The sequence below is a fragment of the Eretmochelys imbricata genome, chromosome 11, assembly GCF_965152235.1.
Source record: "Eretmochelys imbricata isolate rEreImb1 chromosome 11, rEreImb1.hap1, whole genome shotgun sequence".
Lineage (NCBI taxonomy): Eukaryota > Metazoa > Chordata > Testudines > Cheloniidae > Eretmochelys > Eretmochelys imbricata.
Window position 1 is genome coordinate 40,160,739 of NC_135582.1, and position 20,296 is coordinate 40,181,034.

At 41.8% G+C, this 20,296-nt stretch overlaps 1 protein-coding gene across 2 annotated transcripts in view; it reads right to left on the reverse strand.

Annotated features, from left to right (window-relative positions):
- Positions 1-6,155: 6,155 nt before the first annotated feature.
- METTL8 (methyltransferase 8, tRNA N3-cytidine) overlaps positions 6,156-20,296 on the reverse strand; it is a 43,385-nt gene continuing 29,244 nt past the window's right edge. For both annotated transcript variants that reach the window (XM_077829748.1, XM_077829749.1), the window contains 7 exons: positions 19,876-20,273; positions 19,271-19,320; positions 15,824-15,887; positions 15,363-15,502; positions 11,908-12,014; positions 11,748-11,813; positions 6,156-6,540 (listed from right to left, as the gene is read on the reverse strand). In XM_077829748.1, the coding sequence (XP_077685874.1) occupies positions 6,365-6,540; positions 11,748-11,813; positions 11,908-12,014; positions 15,363-15,502; positions 15,824-15,887; positions 19,271-19,320; positions 19,876-20,273 (1,001 nt within the window). In that variant the 3' untranslated portion in view covers positions 6,156-6,364. The remainder of the gene's footprint in view (positions 6,541-11,747; positions 11,814-11,907; positions 12,015-15,362; positions 15,503-15,823; positions 15,888-19,270; positions 19,321-19,875; positions 20,274-20,296) is intronic.

The window sequence follows — 20,296 nt, forward strand, 5'->3', positions numbered from 1 at the left end:
AGGAGTTGGGAGGATTTGGGGGGAACCTGGGCCCGCACTCTACTCCGGGTTCCAGCCCAGGGCCCTGTGGAATGCAGCTGTCTAGAGTGCCTCCTGGAACAGCTGTGCAACAGCTACAACTCCCTGGGCTACTTCCCCATGGCCTCCTCCCAACACCTTCTTTATCCTCACCATAGGTCCTGCCTCCTGGTGTCTGATAATGCTTGTACACTCAGTCCTCCAACAGTCCACATTCTCACTCTCAGCTCCTAGTGCCTCTTGCTCCCAGCTCCTCACACGCACACCACAAACTGAAGTGAGCTTTTTAAAACCCAGGTGCCCTGATTAGCCTGCCTTAATTGATTCTAGCAGCTTCTTGATTGGCTGCAGGTGTTCTAATCAGCCTGTCTTAATTATCTCCAGAAGGTTCCTGATTGTTCTGGAACCTTCCCTGTTACTTTACCCAGGGAAAAAGGACCTACTTAGCTTGGGGCTTATATATCTGCCTTCTATTACTCTCCTATAGCCATCTGGCCCAACCCTGTCACAGAGCCTACAAGTCCAGTCAGTCCTACTTCTTGGTCAGCCAATTGCTCAGACAAACAAGGTTGGTTACAATTTGCAGGAGATAATGCTGCCTGCTTCTCATTTACAATGTCACCTGAAAGTGAGAACAGGCATTCGCATGGCATTGTTGTAGCTAGCATTGCAAAATATTTACATGCCAGACTCGCTAAAGATTCTTATGTCCCTTCATGCTTCAACCACCATTCCAGGGGACATGTGTCCATGCTGATGATGGGTTCTGTTTGTTAACGATGCAAAGCAGTGCGGACTGATGCATCACTGAAAATGATGCATTCATTTTCATCATCTGAGTTCAGATGCTATCAGCAGAAGGTTCATTTTCTTTTTTGGTGGCTTGGGTTCTGTAGTTTCCACATCAGACTGTTGCTCTTTTAAGACTTCTAAAAGCATGTTCCACACCTTGTCCCTCTCAGATTTTGGACGGCACTTCAGATTCTTAAACCTTGGGTAGAGCACTGTAGCTATTTTTAGAAATCTCACATCGGTACCTTCTTTGCATTTTGTCAAATCTGCTGTGAAAGTGTTCTGAAAATGAACATGTGCTGGGTCTTCAACCGAAACTACCATAACATGAAATATATGCAGAATGCAGGTAAAACAGAGCAGGAGACATGCAATTCTCCCCCCAAGGAGTACAGTCACAAATTTAATTGATGCATTACTTTTGAAATGAGCATCATCAGCATGGAAGCATGTCCTCTGGAATGGTGGCTGAAGCATAGAAGGGGTATACGAATGTTTAGCATATCTAACATGTAAATACCTTGCAACACCAGCTACAAAAGTGCCATGCACACACCTGTTCTCACTTTCAGGTGACATTGTAAATAAGAAGCAGGCAGCAGTATCTCTCGTCAATGTAAACAAACTTGTTTGTCTCAGCAATTGGCAGAATAAGAGGTAAGACTGAGTGCACTTGTAGGCTCTAAAGTTTTACACTGTTCTGTTTTTGAGTGCAGTTATGTAACTAAAAAAAAATCTGCATTTGTAAGTTACTTTCATGATAAAGAGATTGCACTTCAGTACTTGTATGAGATGAATTGAAAAATACTCTTTTGTTTATAATTTTTACAGTGCATATATTTGCTAAAAAACAAGAATATAAAGTGAGCACCGTGCGCTTTGTATTCTCTGTTGTAATTGAAATCAATATTGAAAATGTAGAAAAACATCCAAAAATATTTAATAAATTTCAATGGGTATTCTATTGTTATAAGTGCAATTAATTGCGATTAATTTTTTTTTAGTTAATTGCGTGAGTTAACTGCAATTAATTGACAGCCATACTTCTTCCATTCCTCCCCTTATTAATTTTTATAACATTTCAGACTACTCTGATCATTTGTTTTTCCATTGGAGTAACCACAGTCCTATACTTACTAGCCTATCCTATGGCTTCTGAAACCGCCACCATTCAGCACTCTAACTGCAATGCATGGAGCAGAAACAGCCAATAAGTGAAGCCTGTATTGTTCCAGGCCTTAAGAGAATTCAACTGGTCAATCATGCCGAAAAGGCAAGTTTTTGTTTCATCATATATTTCATATATTTGTTAAAACTAGAAACATATATATATATATATACATATACATACACACACACACAGAGATCCTATATCCATTATCAGCATATCAATCTAAATCAGAGTGAATGGGTTTTTGTTAATCTGAGCTTATGGAAAATCCATGTTACCCACATACAAATAAGACTGTAACATCCTCTGGAGTTTAACAATGATCACCACCATCATCATGTAGGAACTTCCACAACTGAAAATGCTTTTTGTTTCAGCCATGCATAGAATTAGTAATATAGTGTAGAAAGTTAATATAATGTATCAGCAGATGTGTATTTATGTTTACTCTTTCCTAAACTATGCAGATTGTACAATAGCCTAAAACCCATAGCCAAATTTAGGGACTGAAGGAACACAGTGAAGCTTTAATCTCTGACTTGATTTACAGTGCAGTTTAGTTACAGGCCTGAATCATGCCTTAGATTAGATATTGCTGACTTGAATGAAAAACAAAGAGCTACTTTACTTTAGAACATAACATCTGATATCAATGGGAGCTTTAAATGTACAAGGTATGCAGGATCAGGACCTAACTTGGGATCCCTTACTGCTTTTTATCTGTGAGGCTTATCTGATTTTCTTAAAAGTAAGCTGGTCCTTAACACTGCCAAGAGTAATAAAGATTCTTTTACTTCAAAACTTCACCTCTCCCGCTAAGCCGGTGAATACTGATTTTGCCATTTTAGAAGACAATAATTTTTCTTAGTTTTGTAGTTAATATCTGACAGAAAAACTATGATGCTAAGACTGCACCATGCTTACCTGTCAGACAAAAATCAAAAGGGAGAAAGAAGAGACCTTGGGGACTCCACGGGCTGGATGGCATTCAAAGTTACATATGTTCAAAACCATTTTAAAATATCACTGATGTTTGGTTATTCACTCACCTGCTTCTTGCCCTCTGTCACTGAATGTTAAGTGACTAAGACTGGAAGGATTGGTGTCTATTGCTTTAAATACTAGTTCAAGTGGTCATATCTCATGGACTCGCTTTGAAAAGCACCTGCCTCTCAGGGTGTTTTTTCTTTTTAAAACCACGTGAAATGTTTGTGTGCTCTGTGGAACTTATTTGCATCTCCCTACAGTGAAGATCATATTGCTTTGTGTCTGGATTCTAAGACATTGGGTGAGGGCTCAGAAACCCGTCTCTCTTCTGTGAATAATGATACGATATCCTGGATGCATCTATTATACTGACTTTACTGTTGTTTACATTACGCTATTGTGATAATACATCACACAATGGGTTTCTCTATTTTGCAACCTTCAGCTGTTTCTGAGCTGTTTCTGATTCAGACCAGGAGAAATAAGCAATTTTGGCTGCAATATGCTCTGCTCCACCCACATAAATGGAGGGCTGTCTCATTTTTGACATTCCTTTCTTGTGTGATTTTCAGGTCACCACCTAAGGAGCTTTACATATATTATATACATTACAGTTATTCTATTTTTAACTGACTTATGATCCTGTTGATTATGACCTGCAGTTACCTTTAGGCTTTTTGGAGTTATTCTGTATTTTAAAAGCAATCAACAAAAAAAGTTTAATATTTCTTGTTTTGAAACTACACAAATGTGTCATTAACATATCCAAGATATTTATAAGGCAACAAATTATAGCAGATATTTTGGAGTTGATGATATCTTCTGAATTAATATGATATATTGGTAAGGATTACATTAGAGCTGGATACGTCTGAAGACACATGGAAAAGACTTTTCTGCACTACAGACTAGTAAACTAATATTAACAGGACGTGTGATGCAGAGCCAATCCATCTCTCGTTCAAAGATGTTAATGGAACACTTAGAAGGAGTCTGTTGAATATTTGTCCTTAGCAGACTGAACCTAAAACATCAGAGGGAGGCAAGCTGGAAAACCTCTGAAACTGGACACATAGTGTTTTGTCACCATGAGACTCCTGCTGAGTTTGAAAGATGAATGCACAAGGATTAGATACTAAATTACTGATTATAGTTTTAATTTAGAGCACATGATCTGTCATCCTTTAAAGTGGAAAAATATTGTTTTAAAGTACATTTTATTATAAATCTAAATTTTAAAGATTATTAGATAATTTTGTTTATTTCACTGTTAATCATTCAACCAAAAGGCACTTTCCCATGCTCTGGATGCCCTTGCAACAATTAAAAATTACATTAATATTTTTAAACAAAACAATATCATATACTAATACAGTGGACTGCTCATCCCTCCACGAATAAGATCAATAAACTTGCCCAGCCAAAACAACATATTATACAGTTAGATGGATTATGCCAATATTATATTGTGTTGATTTGTTGCATTTTTTAACCAATTTGTCTTTTGCATGAGGTGTCCTGAGGTGCTGACCAGCTGTGGTCAGGAAAGATCTCACAACACTTTTTGCAGTGGTAGGGATGTTACCCTCCCTGTGTCCTGGTTAAATTTCAATTGGGGGTAATTACATTCGGTCTCCTGAAGATCCCCATTACAGTTCACAATAAAACTGATATTCTTCACTTCTTGTCCTGAACAGTGGTGTAGCATATCTGTGCAGTAATAGAGCTACCATTTTTCAACCTACATGTGGCTAAGTCTCAATGGTGGGTAAATGATTTAGTGCCAGACATTGCAGGCACAGTGCACACAAAATTCCCACTGACTTCCGCAGGAGCTACATGTTTATCAGGAATACAGGATCAAGTCCACAAAATTCTTCTGTGTGAATGTAGAAAACAAGGACTTATGTTTCTGTAATCTACCCCAGGCCCTAACAAGGGTCTAGAAATTTAAACAAAAGCACATTTTAGATGAATGGGAAGGAAAATGGTTTGGATGATCTAGTAAGGTCTTTTCCATCTATAACTCCTGCGAGTTAAAATGCTCTTGATAGATAAAAAGTTTTAAAGACTTCATTTTGGCACTGAGAAGAATGGAAGAGATTAAGATGCAATGGGCATTATTTCCTACCTTCTGCCATGCTATATGCTGTGAGAGGGAGGGGAAAGCTCAGACCTATGTCACATATTTAAAATAACTTACCTGGACAGAATACATTAAAAGTGTAACATAAAAATATTTAGACAAATTAGGGACATTTCACATCTACCATAATGGAAGAAATCACAGAAATGTAGGGCTTGAAAGGACTTCAAGAGGCTCATGTAGTCCATCACCCTACACTGAGGCAGGATTAGGTATACCTAGACCAACCCTGGCATACATGTGTCTAACCTATTCTTAAAAGTTTCCAAGGACAGGGATTCCATAGCCCCATTAAATTGCCTGTTCCAGTGCTTAACTATCCTTATAGTTAGAGGTTCGGGGGGGGAGGGGCAGGGGACGGGGGGTTGGATAGGTGTGGCAATCCCGGGGGGGGGGGCCTGTCAGGGGTAGGGGTGTGGATAGGGGTCGGGGCTGTCAGGGGACAGGGAGTGGGGGGGGGGGTTTGGATGGGTAGAGAGTTCTGAGGGGGGCAGTCAGGGGGTGGGAAGTGGGAGGGGTCAGATAGAGGGCAGGGGCCAGGCTGTTTGGGGAAGCACAGCCTTCCCTATCCAGCCCTCCATACAGTTTCACACCCCGGTGTGGCCCTCAGGCCAAAAAGTTTGCCCACCCCTGGTCTATGCCATGCCAAGAGTCTTAAACCAGTGTGATATCAGAGGTAATTCAACCAGTCACCATTCTTACTCTACAGCTAATTTACATGCAACAACCTAACTGGTTATATGAGGGAGACCACACAGATGGTGGATTACTTCGCCCAAATGCCACACCTGTGTGCCTAACTGCCACCTGCAAAAATCAACACAAATCTCCAGTACAGCCCCAACAAACACAAATCAACACAACCACTCACAACCAGCATACATAAGAACCCCAAACAGACATGGCCCTTCACTGGAGCACACACTCATTCACCACCTACATAAATTAACACAAATCTCCTAGCACAATGCTCCCAGACACAAAATTAATATTATTGTTCAACTATTCAAACCAAATAATAAGAGGTCATTGAGATATGAATAGGTTAATGCACAGCCATTTTATTATGTATACAAGCAAGACAAGAGACATTTTCCCACATCACTTCTTAACAACAAAAAAGTACACTTTTTTTAAGAAAATGCTTTCAGTTCAACATTTTTCCTGCCTTTTCAGCAGTTAACACAGGATCCACAGGAAATATATGTGCACTCACTTGTTTTGGTCTCTGGGGAATACTATATATTTAGCTATGAGGGTGCCGATTGGCGGCTATTCTGAGGTGGCTGAAATGGTTTTTGGAACTTGCCTTGTATCCAAACTCGCTGCATTTTCACTTTTTTCTTCCTGTTGACTTGTAATCGTCGATCAACTAGATTCTGCACTTCAACTAACCCAGCCAGGGTAAACATGTTGTGGACTTCATCTGTTCCCCAAATGAGAAGTAGAATTACTATAATTATAAAACAAACTGATACAGCCAGTTAAAGAATTTACCAATTTAACACACAGTTCATCAGAGCTGGAATCAGCTCTGCTTTATCATCTGATAACCCAGAGCTAGAACAGTCCATGAGAAATCCTTCTGTAAAAGAGACCACCTTTATGGCATCACTGAGTTATAATATGGTATAAAATCTCACACCTTGGGTCCAGATCATATTGCTCATAGTTTATAACAACCTTTCTTCAGAGCTCTAAGTTACACAGGATTTGAGGATGGCAAATATATGACATTTTGATAATTCTGGATATGTCTACACTGCAACAAAAAACACCAAGTCCCAGAGCCTGGGTCAATTAACTAGGGCTCAGGGGCTTGGGCAGCAGGGCTAAAAATTGCACAGTAGACATTTGGGCTCAGGCTGGAGCGTGGGCTCTGACAATCCCCTCATGGGGTCTCAGAGTCCCACAGCCCGAGCCCCACAAGCCTGAGTCAGATGACATGGGCCAGCCGCAGCCATGCTGCAGGTCTTTTATTGCAATGTAGACGTACCCCTTGGTTTTCACAGTAAACTACTGTATAAAACGAGCCTCTTATGGTGTGGCTGATGTAATTAGGTCCTATGATGGTGTCCCCTGAATAGGTATTTAAGAGGCTTGTTCACCTGCACATCTACCAATGTGATATATGCCATCATGTGTTAACAATGCCCCTCTGCCATGTACATTGGCCAAACTGGACAATCTCTACACAAAAGAATAAATGGACACAAATCAGACGTCAAGAATTACAACATTCAAGAACCAGTCGGAGAACACTTCAGTCTCTTTGGTCACTCGATTACAGACCTAAAAGTTGCAATTCTTCAACAAAAAAACTTCAAAAACAGACTCCAACGAGAAACTGCAGAATTGGAATTAATTTGCAAACGGGACACCATTAAATTAGGCTTGAATAAAGACTGGGAGTGGATGGATCATTACACAAAGTAAAAACTATTTCTCATGCTAATTTCCCCCCCACACTGTTACTCACACCTTCTTATCAACTCTTTGAAATGGGCCATCCCGATTATTATTACAAAAGGTTGTTGTTGTTTTTCCTGCTGATAATAGCCCACCTTAATTAATTGGTCTCGTTACAGTTGGTATGGCAACACCCATTTTTTTATGTTCTCTGTGTATATCTACCTTCCTACTGTATGTTCCACTGCATGCATCCGATGAAGTGGGTTTTAGCCCACAAAAGCTTATGCCCAAATAAATTTGTTAGTCTCTAAGGTGCCACAAGTACTCCTCATTTTTTTTAAACAGCAGCTTAGCCAGAGAGGCCCAGTGTAGACAAGTGGAGAAAAGACACTTATGCTCTCTATTCACCCAAGCCCTGCCTCTCCAGCTACACTGCCATTTTGAGCAATGTGATGTCCCACAGCTGGAGCCTTTCCACTCTGCAGGAAGAGACTCCACCAGTGGAGAAAGGCTCTGGCAGGGAAAGGAGGCGGGGAAAGGCTCCACCAGCTCCCTGCTGCTGGAACCTTTGCCCTCTCCCAGAGTCTCTTCCATGAGGTGAGGAAAGGTTCTTGCAGGGGGGAGGCCGCAGGGAAAGGCCTCACCGCCATGAAAGGCTCCAGCAGCGAGGAAAGGCTTTGCCAGTCCCCCGCTGCTGGAGCCTTCCCCACAATAGAGAAAGACTTCAGAAGGGAGGAAAAGCTCTGACAGAACCTTTTTCCACTGCCTCCCCCCGACAGCCTTTCCTTGATGCAGTGAAGGGCTCTGACAGCAGGGAGTTTTACCTGCTGCCTCCTCTCTGCCACAGCCTCCCATTGAAACTCGTAGCTACACCCCGCAGTGTGGGCGCAGCTTGCTTTTTGCTGAGGCAGGTTGCTACATGCCACAGGCAGTGGTGTGTACTGTAGTATAGATGAAGCCTCAGAGCACAGACCTGCTGCCTAGAACCCCATCCTGTGAACTCCACCTTAAAGGTCTGAAGCTTCTGATAACAGTTTAACTCCCTCAAGGGCATACAGCAGTTGTGAAGCAGTTAACACAAACACACACTTTGCACAGAGTCTAACACATTAATACTCTTTTATACTTAATCACATAGAAAACAAGAGAATACAACTCATACAAAACAATGAAGACCACACACCCTGCCGCAATTTCCTTCCCACTACAGGGCATTCTTGGGGCTGCAGTTAGAGTCCCTTGGGCTGTCCAGAGTCCTTGGGGCCATCTAGGCTCAGAAAAGTGGGCAGGGCTCCACTGCCCCCATGAGGCGGCTACATGCTGGGTGACTTTGCTCCCTCCTATCTCATGCTTTCTTTTCCTATCTGGACCTCTCTGTTCCTGTGTGGCTTGCTATTTAAATCCCGCCCCAACCCCCACTTCTTTTGTTCTGTCCTTTAGGTAACTTTTCACTGCTCCTACCTTCAAGGGGTGAAGCTAAAACCGGTTTTCTAAGGATGCAGCTGCTTTTTAGAATAGCCTCTGTGTGGTCAAAGTGCCATCATTAACATTAAATATTCCCCAGTGTTATTCTCTCATGTGTACCCGCTACAGGACCTGTCAGTAATGGTGGATCCACATACATACAGGCACTCATGACCCAGCAGTTTTTAATAACACAAGTTCACAATAGCAACCAGATTTCATAAGCTGTATAAATGGAGCCCGAATTTACCACAGTAGGCACTCCTCATTTTCTGCTAATGATTAAGAGATCTCATGGCATGTTAGGGTTCCCCCTACATCCTCCCCACCTCCTCCCCGCCGCACCATAGCTAATATCTTAATCCCTCCTACTCACTTCCCCAGTCTCATATTACACAGCTGTCAGGCCAGACCCTTGGCTCCGGCTGTACTGCACACAGTGCAGGCCAGGGAGGTATAGGCAGCATAAAACTCCCCTTTGCGTTCCCCAAATCCTTGGCTGCTGGGTGTAGGGCCAGTCCTCCTCTGCCAGGTTTTGCTGGTTGCTAATAACCCCAAGAGGCCAACAGTCATTCACAGAGCTGTGGGTGATTCTACTCAAGCCAGAGATACCTGCCAGAGACAGTCAGGATCTGCCAGAAGTAAATCAACAGTCCATTATCTGTCCCAGCATTTTTACTTCAAAGATATTTTCAAACATATCTTTCACAGTAGGAAGGATCTTTAAGGAAGCATTAGAGGTGAGACTCTTCAGAGGTCTCAAAACGTAGTAAAACTTGCATGTCCACAGACCCGTGGGAGGGGGAAGATCCACACACTGAGACTGCTCTATGTATAGGTCATGGGAACACAATCAGCTCCTAAGAACCACCGTTTAGCTGCGTAATGCTATTTCCTTAAGAGATCTGATTTTGGATCTCATGCCCTTGTTAGGGCACCAGGAGCTAGCACCATGAAAGTCAGAGTTATACCTGCATAAAATTGCGGATGCTATCAAAAGTAGGTTGAAGGTTATGACCCATAAACGCCTCAGTGCCAACTGGCAAGGGAGTTACAGGAATATCCCGATTATGGTATGAACATTCTGGTTCACCAAAGAATATCATGTGGGGTCTTAAATGAAAGCCCGGGTTACACTGGTCATTAATACTGTTGTGCAAGGTATGTACAAATACTATGTAAGAAGTTTTGTATGTATACTAAAAATATGTTCCTCAAGTCTGTATTAAGGCAGAGTTGACAAACAGGTTTCTGTCAGACAAAGGATGTTTATTCACCTGTCTCTGCTGGTCTGTGTGCAAATTAAGAACTATAAGTTAACACAAAGGGAAGGCATTTACATACAAAGTCAGAGAGGAGATATGAAGTCAGCAGGGAGACAGTGCACTAGAGAATAACCTATGGTGGGGATTGGCCGGACTCTGAGGTACAAGCAATGAACTTTAGGGAATATAAAATGAAGGCAAGGAAGACACCCTTTATCCTACACCTAGGAAGTCATCGACCAGTGCAAATGTATTAATGAAAATGGATCACAACCAGGCTTGGCTGAAGCACTGCAAACGACATCTGGGTGAGACAAACTTATTTAGATTGGAGATTAGCCTATTAAATTTAGTCTCTGTGGATTGTATTATGATTTTGTTTTATATAACCCACCTATTTCTATTATTCTTACTCACTACCTCTTAAATCTTGATTGCTGATAATAAACTTCTTATTGTTTTCACTATAAATATATCTCAGTGCTGTGGTGTTGTACAAGGAGCTGATCCTGAGTTGGAGGGTGGGATAGCACTGACCTGCTAAACCCAGAGTTGTGAGTTCAATCCTTGAGGGGGCCATTTAGGGATCTGGGGCAAAAATTGGGGATTGGTCCTGCTTTGAGCAGGGGGTTGGACTAGATGACCTCCTGAGGTCCCTTCCAACCCAGATATTCTATCTTCTATTCTATGAATCATTCAAGATGGTGTGCACACTGTTCCTTGGGGACAGCAGGCCTGGTGTTACTATGGGTGTTCAGTAGATAAGGGGTTGAACACTACAGGGAAATGCTTCAAAGGGGATCAAGGACTCATGTGCACCTATGGTTTACCTGCAAGGCAAAGTTAGGGCTGGCAGAGCGCAGAAGAGATTGTTTGGGTGGCTAACAGACTGGACATGTCAGGGAGCTGAAAGTTAAGCACAAGCAATTCTCCCTCTCACTGGAGGCAGGGAGGTAATCAGGTGACTCATAGTCCTGGATACTCCAAGAATTATTATAAAGGTACCTAATTAGTTAAAACTGTTAATATCCCAGTATAGACCTACTTCTTGCTAAAATTAATCAACCCAGTCCTAGGAATTTAAAAAGAATAAAATGGAAAAAACTTTTTACTAGTCCCATAAAAACAATTGTGTGCTCCCTCTGCCAGCTCTGTAGCGGCCATTCATTAATCTGAGACAGTGACAGATACAAAGCAATGATGCTAGTGCAGAGGTAACTTACTTATACAGGGTAAAGAGGCACTCAAACTACTGTTAAATTAAGAGAGTTGAAGCATGATAACTTCAGCTTCAATGACACAGCTGAGGAAGGGAATCAAAGTCTGATGCTGTAAAAGAAAAGATCTTCCACAAAAATGAGCTTCATGTTTTTGAAAAATGGAGAGTTGAAGGGCTAGGAAAATTACTTAAATGGCTTTTTAAGAGGCTTTGAACCCCATGTCATCTAAAGAGACACTCAGAACTTTTCTATAAAACTGAAATTTGTTTTACCTTCTGTAAAGAAATAAACTCTGGTACCGTCTCCTCGTACATAAAAATTCTCTGACAAACAGCGGCCTAAAAGACAAAAATTGTGAATAGAAAGACTGGCTGTCCCTTTAAAAGATGTGCAAAATAAATACTAAACAAACGCACGCCTCTTAGGAAATACCTTTTTTAAAACGAAGCTGAGATGTATCGTATCTTCCGTAGTCTCGAAATAACAACATCCCTCCAGGTTTCAATAATTTGGTCAGTCTACTTACAACTCCTTGCATCCTTAGAAAATAAAATGTGACACTGGTGTAACTCCAAACACTGCTTTTCTCTCGCCACTAGGTCCAACATGTAGTTTCTGAGGTCTCAGTGAGAAGGGACTGTCTTCAATCACCAAAAAATGCTAGACACTAACAAACAGCTTCAGTAGGAAGAACAATTTTTTTTTTTTTTTACAAAGATGCAAAGGCACAAAAATGCACAAGGAACTTTTATTAAATAGTATAAAATGGGGGGAGAGGAAATGAGTCCTTTCCTCCTCTTTAGCAAAACATCAAGGATGGATTAAAGTAAGATTCTTGAGATCCGATCCCCCATGATCAGAGGAAGCCTGGACCTGCAGTGAGTTACAGGTAAAGCAGCAGGCAGATGCATGGCATACAGCTGAATGAACAGCCAGCTACCAAGGTAGGATGGGTTGGGCTACCTGCCAGGATAGGGTGGATTGGGCTGTCTCTCTTGGAAAGGAAGATCAAAGACTCTGGAGCAGGAAGCAGACAAGAAGCTCTCTCTCTAATCCAGCTATCTATCTAGGTATTTATACCATACACACAGTGGATTACCAATGCCTATCCTAGGGGAATAAAAGGAAGAGTTTGAGATCTGTCGATGGAGGGGAATTTGGTAGGGGAAACTTGTCTGAAGATGCTGGCAGGAAGCAGAGAGGGGAAAAGTCTAGCATCCTCTTGCCCTGAAATTTTGGTGGATCAGAGCAGTAGCTGTGTCAGTCTGTGTCAGCAAAAACAACTATGAATCCTTGTGGCACCAAATAAATTGGTTAGTCTCTAAGGTGCCAAAAGGACTCCTCGTTTTTTCTTAGAAGGACTGTGTGTTCTGCAAGGCATGTAATCTGATAACAGTTTAAAATTGAGCAAACCTCAGATTAAAATGTAAAACACTCATCATTTAGGACTCAATTGTGCCCTGGTCTTCCACAGCTGCACAGGGGTAAGGTTGCCTACATCCCTGCAGGGCCACAGAAGACTCTCTCACAACACAGCTCCTGGAAGGGGGGCAGGGTAGGAGCTGCATTCCTGACACTCCCCTCCATCCCACAAGCAAATGGATGGAAAGTGTGGAAGCAATGGCTCTGCTCCTCCTACCAGCCAGCCAGTGGACCTGGCTGCGTGCTAAGTGGGGGAGGAGCGAGTATGTTGCACCCTGAAAAGAGCTGTTGTGAGAAACATCCTCCTCTAATACAAGATATGAGCATAGAGGCACTGCACCTCCAAGGGGTATCTCTTGGGTACATTGCCTCCTGGGCTCCTCCAGCTCACACACTGGCTATTGCTTAAGGCTATCCCTAGAAGCACAATCTAGCAAGAAGCCCAGTCTTTCTCCCACTGACTTTGAAGGTGCAAGATCAGGCCCTAACTCAGCAGAAAAGGAGAATTATGAGCTAAGAGAAACCACCAAAAAGGAAAACATGCACTTTTAAAAGAAATCCCATGCTTAAATTCAGAAATAGAGGAAGACAAACATTTAAAGGGCCTCTGTTTTGTTCATACACAAAATTTGCATGTTTCTGCCCAAGCAAAAAAGGGGCAGCTGCATGTACAAATGGGCATAAGAGTTCTCAGAGCAGATAGGTGGGCACAGAATTACAAACTCTGCACATGAAAATGCGTGTTCTGTGCACTCACATGGGGATATTGACAAATTCTACATGCACATGAAGTAGGAACCCTTTGAAAATTTGCCCCAGTATAATACCACCTGGAATGGAGAAAGGTTAATGGCTTCCAAATTACCTTGTTTTTGAGAACAACAATTTCAAAAGGGGGGCTGCTAGCAGAAAAGAAGAGTGTTGCTTTATAAAGTAAAAGAACAGCAACTGTTAAAATGAGAACACAATAGCTAACAACATTAATAAATCATCAAGTAACAAAGGTGCTGAATGAGAATGTATACATCCCAGAAACTTACGTTTCCCAGGCCCCCAAGTGTTTTTATTTAAGGTTCTGCAGTATCATTCTCTTGGTTTTCCTTGTTATTTCTTATATTTTAAGCTGTTAGACAATTGTTATAAAAATCAACAAGGGTCTCGATTATAATTTTTTTATGCAACGACTTTATTTCTAGAGGATATTGTAATGAAGTAAGTATCTTTTAGTACTTAAACTTTTGGAGACTGGATTATGCTGCATAGAAATCTACACACAGAAATCTGTATGCACATACACATATAAATGCCCATGTCAGCATTCATTTGGCTAATCTTGGTGGCGGGGGAGGGGAATTGTACTCTTAAGGGTTACTGGGAAAAACACCCTCAGAAATTTTGTCTGCGAGCATTTTATCATTGCTCCTGTGGACAAAAGGTGTGATAAAAATATATTTTGCCGGGTATCCTCCCCACTGCATTGCTGCACTTACACAAATTTCAATCTACTGTCTGAATTGTGTTTGGAATCTGCACCCAGGCTTAGCAAAACACTCTTCTGCACATGACTCATATGCTCATCTTTGCACAAACAGGAAGGAGAGATATGCTTTCTGGAAAAGATCATCTTTCTGCAAAAGCTAATGATTAATAACTCAGCCATTCAGGCAAGAAAACAGTCCTCAAATGTACAACTGACTCAGGTGAGTATTGTTCTAATGTTTGCTGAGCATGGATGGCCATATTTAATGCAGTTCTTAAAACAACACACTTACCAGTATATGTGGAATATGCATTTCCCTTTGTACAGTCTGGTTAAAGGAGCAGTTGAGTGGTAAGCGTGAATAATATATACCCTTTTGTATTTTTCCCATGGGAAAGAATATTCTTTCAAAATTTGTCAGTGTTAGCTGGTTCTTTTGATATTGAGAGTTGCTTCAGTAATAAAGCTAATAGCTCCCAACCCAATATAGTACAAATTAGATTAATTTGCCTAATCCAAACAAGCCAGATACGCTAAGTGATCTTCTTCATAAGAGGCCAATATGTATGCAATTGTGTGCAACTAATGAATCAGTAGCCTGGGTCTTTATCAACATGTTGTAAGATGCTAAATCAAGGATATTTGTTTTTGATCACCAAGAATAATTTCCCTCTGGGAGACTAGTAGGCTGTTTCTGAATTTGTAACTTTCTTGAAGCACTGTCACCTTTAATAGGTATATGTCTTGCAAGAAGAGGTTCATTTCATTTTGATGGTGACAGGAGGCTCACTAATGAAGTAGTTTGACCAGCTTCTCTCCTGGATTTGGAAAAGGGGAAAGCAGCATTTAAAATGTCCTGCATTATACATAATGTAGCTTACTAAATAATAAATTCAAGATTCATCATCTCACTTTGATATTCTTGAAAACCACTAGTGATAAAAGAGCTTTAACACATTTGCTTTGCCCTTTAGTCTTCATTTACCTGTCAGGATGAATGGCAGAGAGCACAAAGACAAGGAGAATGACATCCAGGATCTCATCTGGAAAAGGGTAGGGTAAGGAATCATCACACACATCATGAACAAAGGCAGAACACCAGGCTGAATTGTACGACAAGTGTGACTGTAATGATAAAGATTAAGAGAAACACAGAGAGAACAGCCGTAGTTAGTCAATTTATCATGACCCAAGAAACGTTTTTTCGATTATTCAGTTTTGTAAAACATTTCTCAAAGCAGATTCTGTTCTGGGATCTTGCTCAGGGCAAGAGACAGGCCCACTGGTGGTATTCATTCCTCTCTCTGCTGAGAAGGACTTTGTTCTTTGAAGTATTAAAACCTCCAGTTCAAAGTTGTCAAAGCCATTGTGCTCCATTTCACAAGGATGGCCTCCTTGCAGCCTTCTAAATGACACCACACTTTCTAAAGTGAACACTTGAAATACCTTTACTAGCTCCACTGCTCCCAATGCAAAATCACAGCAGTACAGAAAGGCTCCAGGGGTATTGCTATGAACACAAAACAAACATCAATTAAAGAACTGCTATTTTACTAACCACATGCAGCTCTTTGGGGTACTCCACAGGTTTGATCAAAATCCCTTTCACTGGTCTCAGCAACATGCCTTATATTGCTCAGCACTAAGCAAACAGGCGAGAGCTGTAGGAATATCTGTCAACAGTTTGTGGGGTGGGAATTGGGAGGGGGGACACCAAGCTAGGAAGAAAGTGGAACTGAAAAACAAGAGAAAGAAGACACCATTGGATGGAGTCACAGAGAGCCATCAAATACTCGTGACAATACCCAGGTGCTGCATTGCATCAATATGCAATAATGGGTCACAATTTCACTCTGCACTCATTTTGTGGGTTTCTGCAACTCCACTCAGAGATTTTTCCGGCACTGGTCTGTGCATGTAATTTAATTAGCAACATGAAAAATATTTATTTCAGCTTCAACCGAGGAAATTACTTAACAGTTATTAACTGTTCTGAAGACATTTGGGTTCCCAGGTGTCATTTGTGCTGGCTGTGATCAGATTATGTGGTTTTGATTGTTTCCTTCTATTACCCTAGGCCTTTTTTCATCAAAATACATGTTGGTTTCCTGTAGTGCTAGCTTCCCTTCCCCTCGCATTCACTGCGAAGCCAGTTGCAAATTTCCCTCACATCAAAACATCTGATGTCAGGAACTTAGGGTGGGATTTTTTCAACTCTTCAACAATCAATGTAAATGAGGGTGAGTCAAGCAGCAGTCCCACTAATTAAGGAACAGGATTAGCCCTCAGAAAAGCCATCTCTCCTAAAGTGCTGGAGATTTTGGAAAAGGTGTCTCACCAAATAGAAAATGTGTCCCTGTGCCCAGCAGATTCTGCTGTATACCCAGCTCAACAGACCATATCTCTAAGGGGGCTGAGCAGGAGAGCCCTCTTGGACCAAGAGCAGCCAATCCTGATCTCACTACTGAGCAAAACCCTCATTAGCTCTGTGAATACTTATGAAATGTATTCAGGCAAACAGTGGAATTACAGGTCCCAGACTGAATATGAGATCTTGTGGAACCTGAAACCCCTAGCATGACTGAGGGCAAGCAAGCTGGGTTTTTGACTGACCAAGTCCCACTTATCAAATTGACTCACCAATGTGTATAAACAGCTCTTCTCTTCTCAGAAAGTGGGAAGCAAGCTGCATGAAAAGCCTCTGTCAAACAACAGGGACAGTTCTGGTCTGGACAGTTATTTCACGGCCAGCATGTCTGGCCCCTAGGCAGAGGGGTGGCCAGGAGGTTCTCCGCGGTGTGTGCTACCCACAGGCACCGCCACCGCAGCTCCCATTGGCTGGGAACCTTGGCCAATGGGAGCTGCGGAGCCGATGCTGGGAGCGGGAGGGAAATGCCAGCCTAGGAGCCGGAGGGAAATGCCAGCCGGTTCTGGGAGCTGCGCGGAGCCAGGGCAGACAGGGACCCTGCCTTAGCCCCGCTATACCTCCGACTGGACTTTTAATGGCCCTTTCAGTGGTGCTGACCGGAGCCGCCAAGGTCCCTTTTCGGTCAAAAAACGGACGCCTGGTAACACTAAGCACTAACTGTGTAAAGTACCATACCTTTTTATTTTTAATTTTGGATCATTAAAAAAAAATATTCCAAAGAAAGGGGAAGGTTTTCTTTCAAGCACAGTGTGCATCTACATTGTATTACTATTCTTTTGTGCAAACAAAAGGCAATTTTACATTGCCAAATATAGTGTGAATTGTACTTAGATACAAGATGTGCCCTCCAATAGATAAGAGATGTTTCCATCAATTCAGATATGAAATCAATGCATACTCTTAACTGCAATGGATTCTTAACTACATCCAGACTTCAGTTACACCTCTGCGTTTTAAATGCTAAATGCTATATAGTTAATGCACCTATCTGGTCACATGCAGGATTTGCATGAAAACTGAGATCACCGAGTAAAATACTGATTAATAGGAAGACTATTAATTATAACAAGTTTTGCAGCACAAATAATGCCTCCTGTATAATACACACCAGTTTGAGTTTTTCCTCATACACGTACCTAATGTCTTTTCTCCCACACAACACTACCTTCTGTTGTTTTCATTGATAATGCGGCTTTCTCCTTTCACAATACAATCTGATGTTTAGGGGAGAAGGATTGTTTTGGGGTTAAGGCCTGGTGGTTTGGAGATTGGATTCTTTTGTTAACACTGCAACACACTGTGTGACCTTGGCACACCACTTAGGGTATGTCTACATAGCAGCTGGGAAGTTGCTTCCCAGTGTGGGCAGGCAGACAGACACACACCAGCTCTGCTCAAACCAACAAGCAGTGTGGTGACAGCTCGGGCTACCCTCGTATGTAGCCAGGGGTCCACCAGTTTGTATTCAGGCAGCTAGCCTGAGTCACCACCTGTGCCACTGTGGCCACACTGCTATTTTTACCATGCTAGCTAGAGCAGAGCTAGTGTGTGTATGTCTCCCTGGGCTGGGAAGCATGCTCCCAGCTGCCCTGAATCTCTCTGTATCTGAATTCCCACATCTGTGAAATGGACCCAATAGTGCTTGTACCACAGAAATGCTGGGGCTAACAATGTTTGTGAAGTGGACTGAAGTCACTACGAAAGTGTAAATTATTAGTATTGGTCTGCAGAACAACAATTAGTGTGTTGCACAAAAGTTTCAGAGATGAGAGCAGAAAAGAGTCTGTCCCTTCCCCTGATGTGTGGACATCGTTTCCAGTGAAAGCTAAGAACGTGCACCGAAAGGAGAACATTCTCTCACACTTCCTTCTCAAGACAAAAGCTATGTGGATGGGATGGAGGGGTCAGGGGATTAAGTAATGCAATATGGAACTTTGGGTCTCTATGTCATTAAAACTTGAGCTGCTTTAATCGAGAACATAGACCAAATTCAGAAGTGACATAAGGAGTCAAAGGTAGCACTCACAAGCTCTTGCCAATGTGTAATATACACCATCATTTCTGTCACCTCTGAATTTGGAACCAGAAGTTGATAATATCTGTTGGCTGTTCAGTGACCTGTATGACAAGTGTTGGTGGTCTCAGTCCAATGCTACTGGACTGGTGTAAACACCCAAACTAACACAAGTGACAGACATTTTTGTTAGCAGTTGGCCTGAATGAGCCTGAAGACTGACCTACCGCCTCAACACCAGATGTTTTCCCTTCTAAATCAAAGCTGAATAACTGGCTCAGCACCATGGGGAACAACTTACATGGCTACTGCCATTGTCCCTGTTCTGTGGGTAACTAGAAGACTCTGGTGTCTAGTACCGTGAATCCAGCATTTCTCACAGCATAAGATTATCTTAAAACTTTTTTTTCATTAATGTTGGGCATGTATTTGGGAGGCTGACACAGCTTACCATATAACTTTCAGAATAGGAAAAGCACTGTTTCCAGCACCACAACCAACCTGGAATTGAAGCAGAAACAAAAATTTAACTAAACCATCAAATAAAGCCTATATCTCAGAGTTTTAGTCCCAAATTAACTGAAACCATTACAGTGATTAAAGAGGCAAAAAAGGGGTAAATGGCTTTGTTGCTCCTTACACCACAACTCTCAGAAGCACTGACTCTTCCGCTATGCTTATGAGCTAGGATCAGGTCCTACACTCTCTCCCATGCCCAGAAAAGATTCTTCTCCCAGGGGCAGCTGCACAGGAAATTGTACAGTTTTCTTGTACAATTTTGCTATTTTGTCACACAGCATTGGTTTAAACACAACAAAATATTTTAAACTGGGATTTTCAGACAGGCCTAAGGGAATTAGAAGCACAACTCCCAATGACTTTCAATGGGAACTCGCATCTAATTTTCTTAGGTCCCTTTGAAAATTTCAGGCACAAGGCAAAAGTAGTGTTGTGAACTCTGAATAGTTGTTGCCTTGATAATTATTAAGCAACCACTACATGTGAAGCCATCGTTTGGAGTTGTAAATTATGTGTTGAATGTCTGCAGTAAAGTACCTCTAGTATTCTATAGGTAGCACCACTGCCAGGGAAGGATTCTTGCTTCACAGGTTCTTGTTCACAGTTCTTAACATGTTTGTTGTCAGTAACAGGTTCTGCTTGGCTTTTGTTGTATGCGTGTCCTTGCACAGAAGTTAAACCATCCACCAAATTGTTCTGACAATAATCTTCGCCTTCTTCAAACATTGCAGGAAAGCCCACATTTGTGCAATTGTTTGTAGCATTCAGTTTTACATGACAACAATATTTTTCTTCTTTATTCATCTGATCTTTCCTTCCTTTTGGAAGAATTTCTGGAAACTCCAGAAACAGCCAGTTACGATCCTTGAAAAAGTTATTCTTGTGAGTCTTGTAGAATTCATTCCAGTATTTACTAGCTTCTCTTTCATACTTGTCTGGAATAAAAAAATTGGTGGAT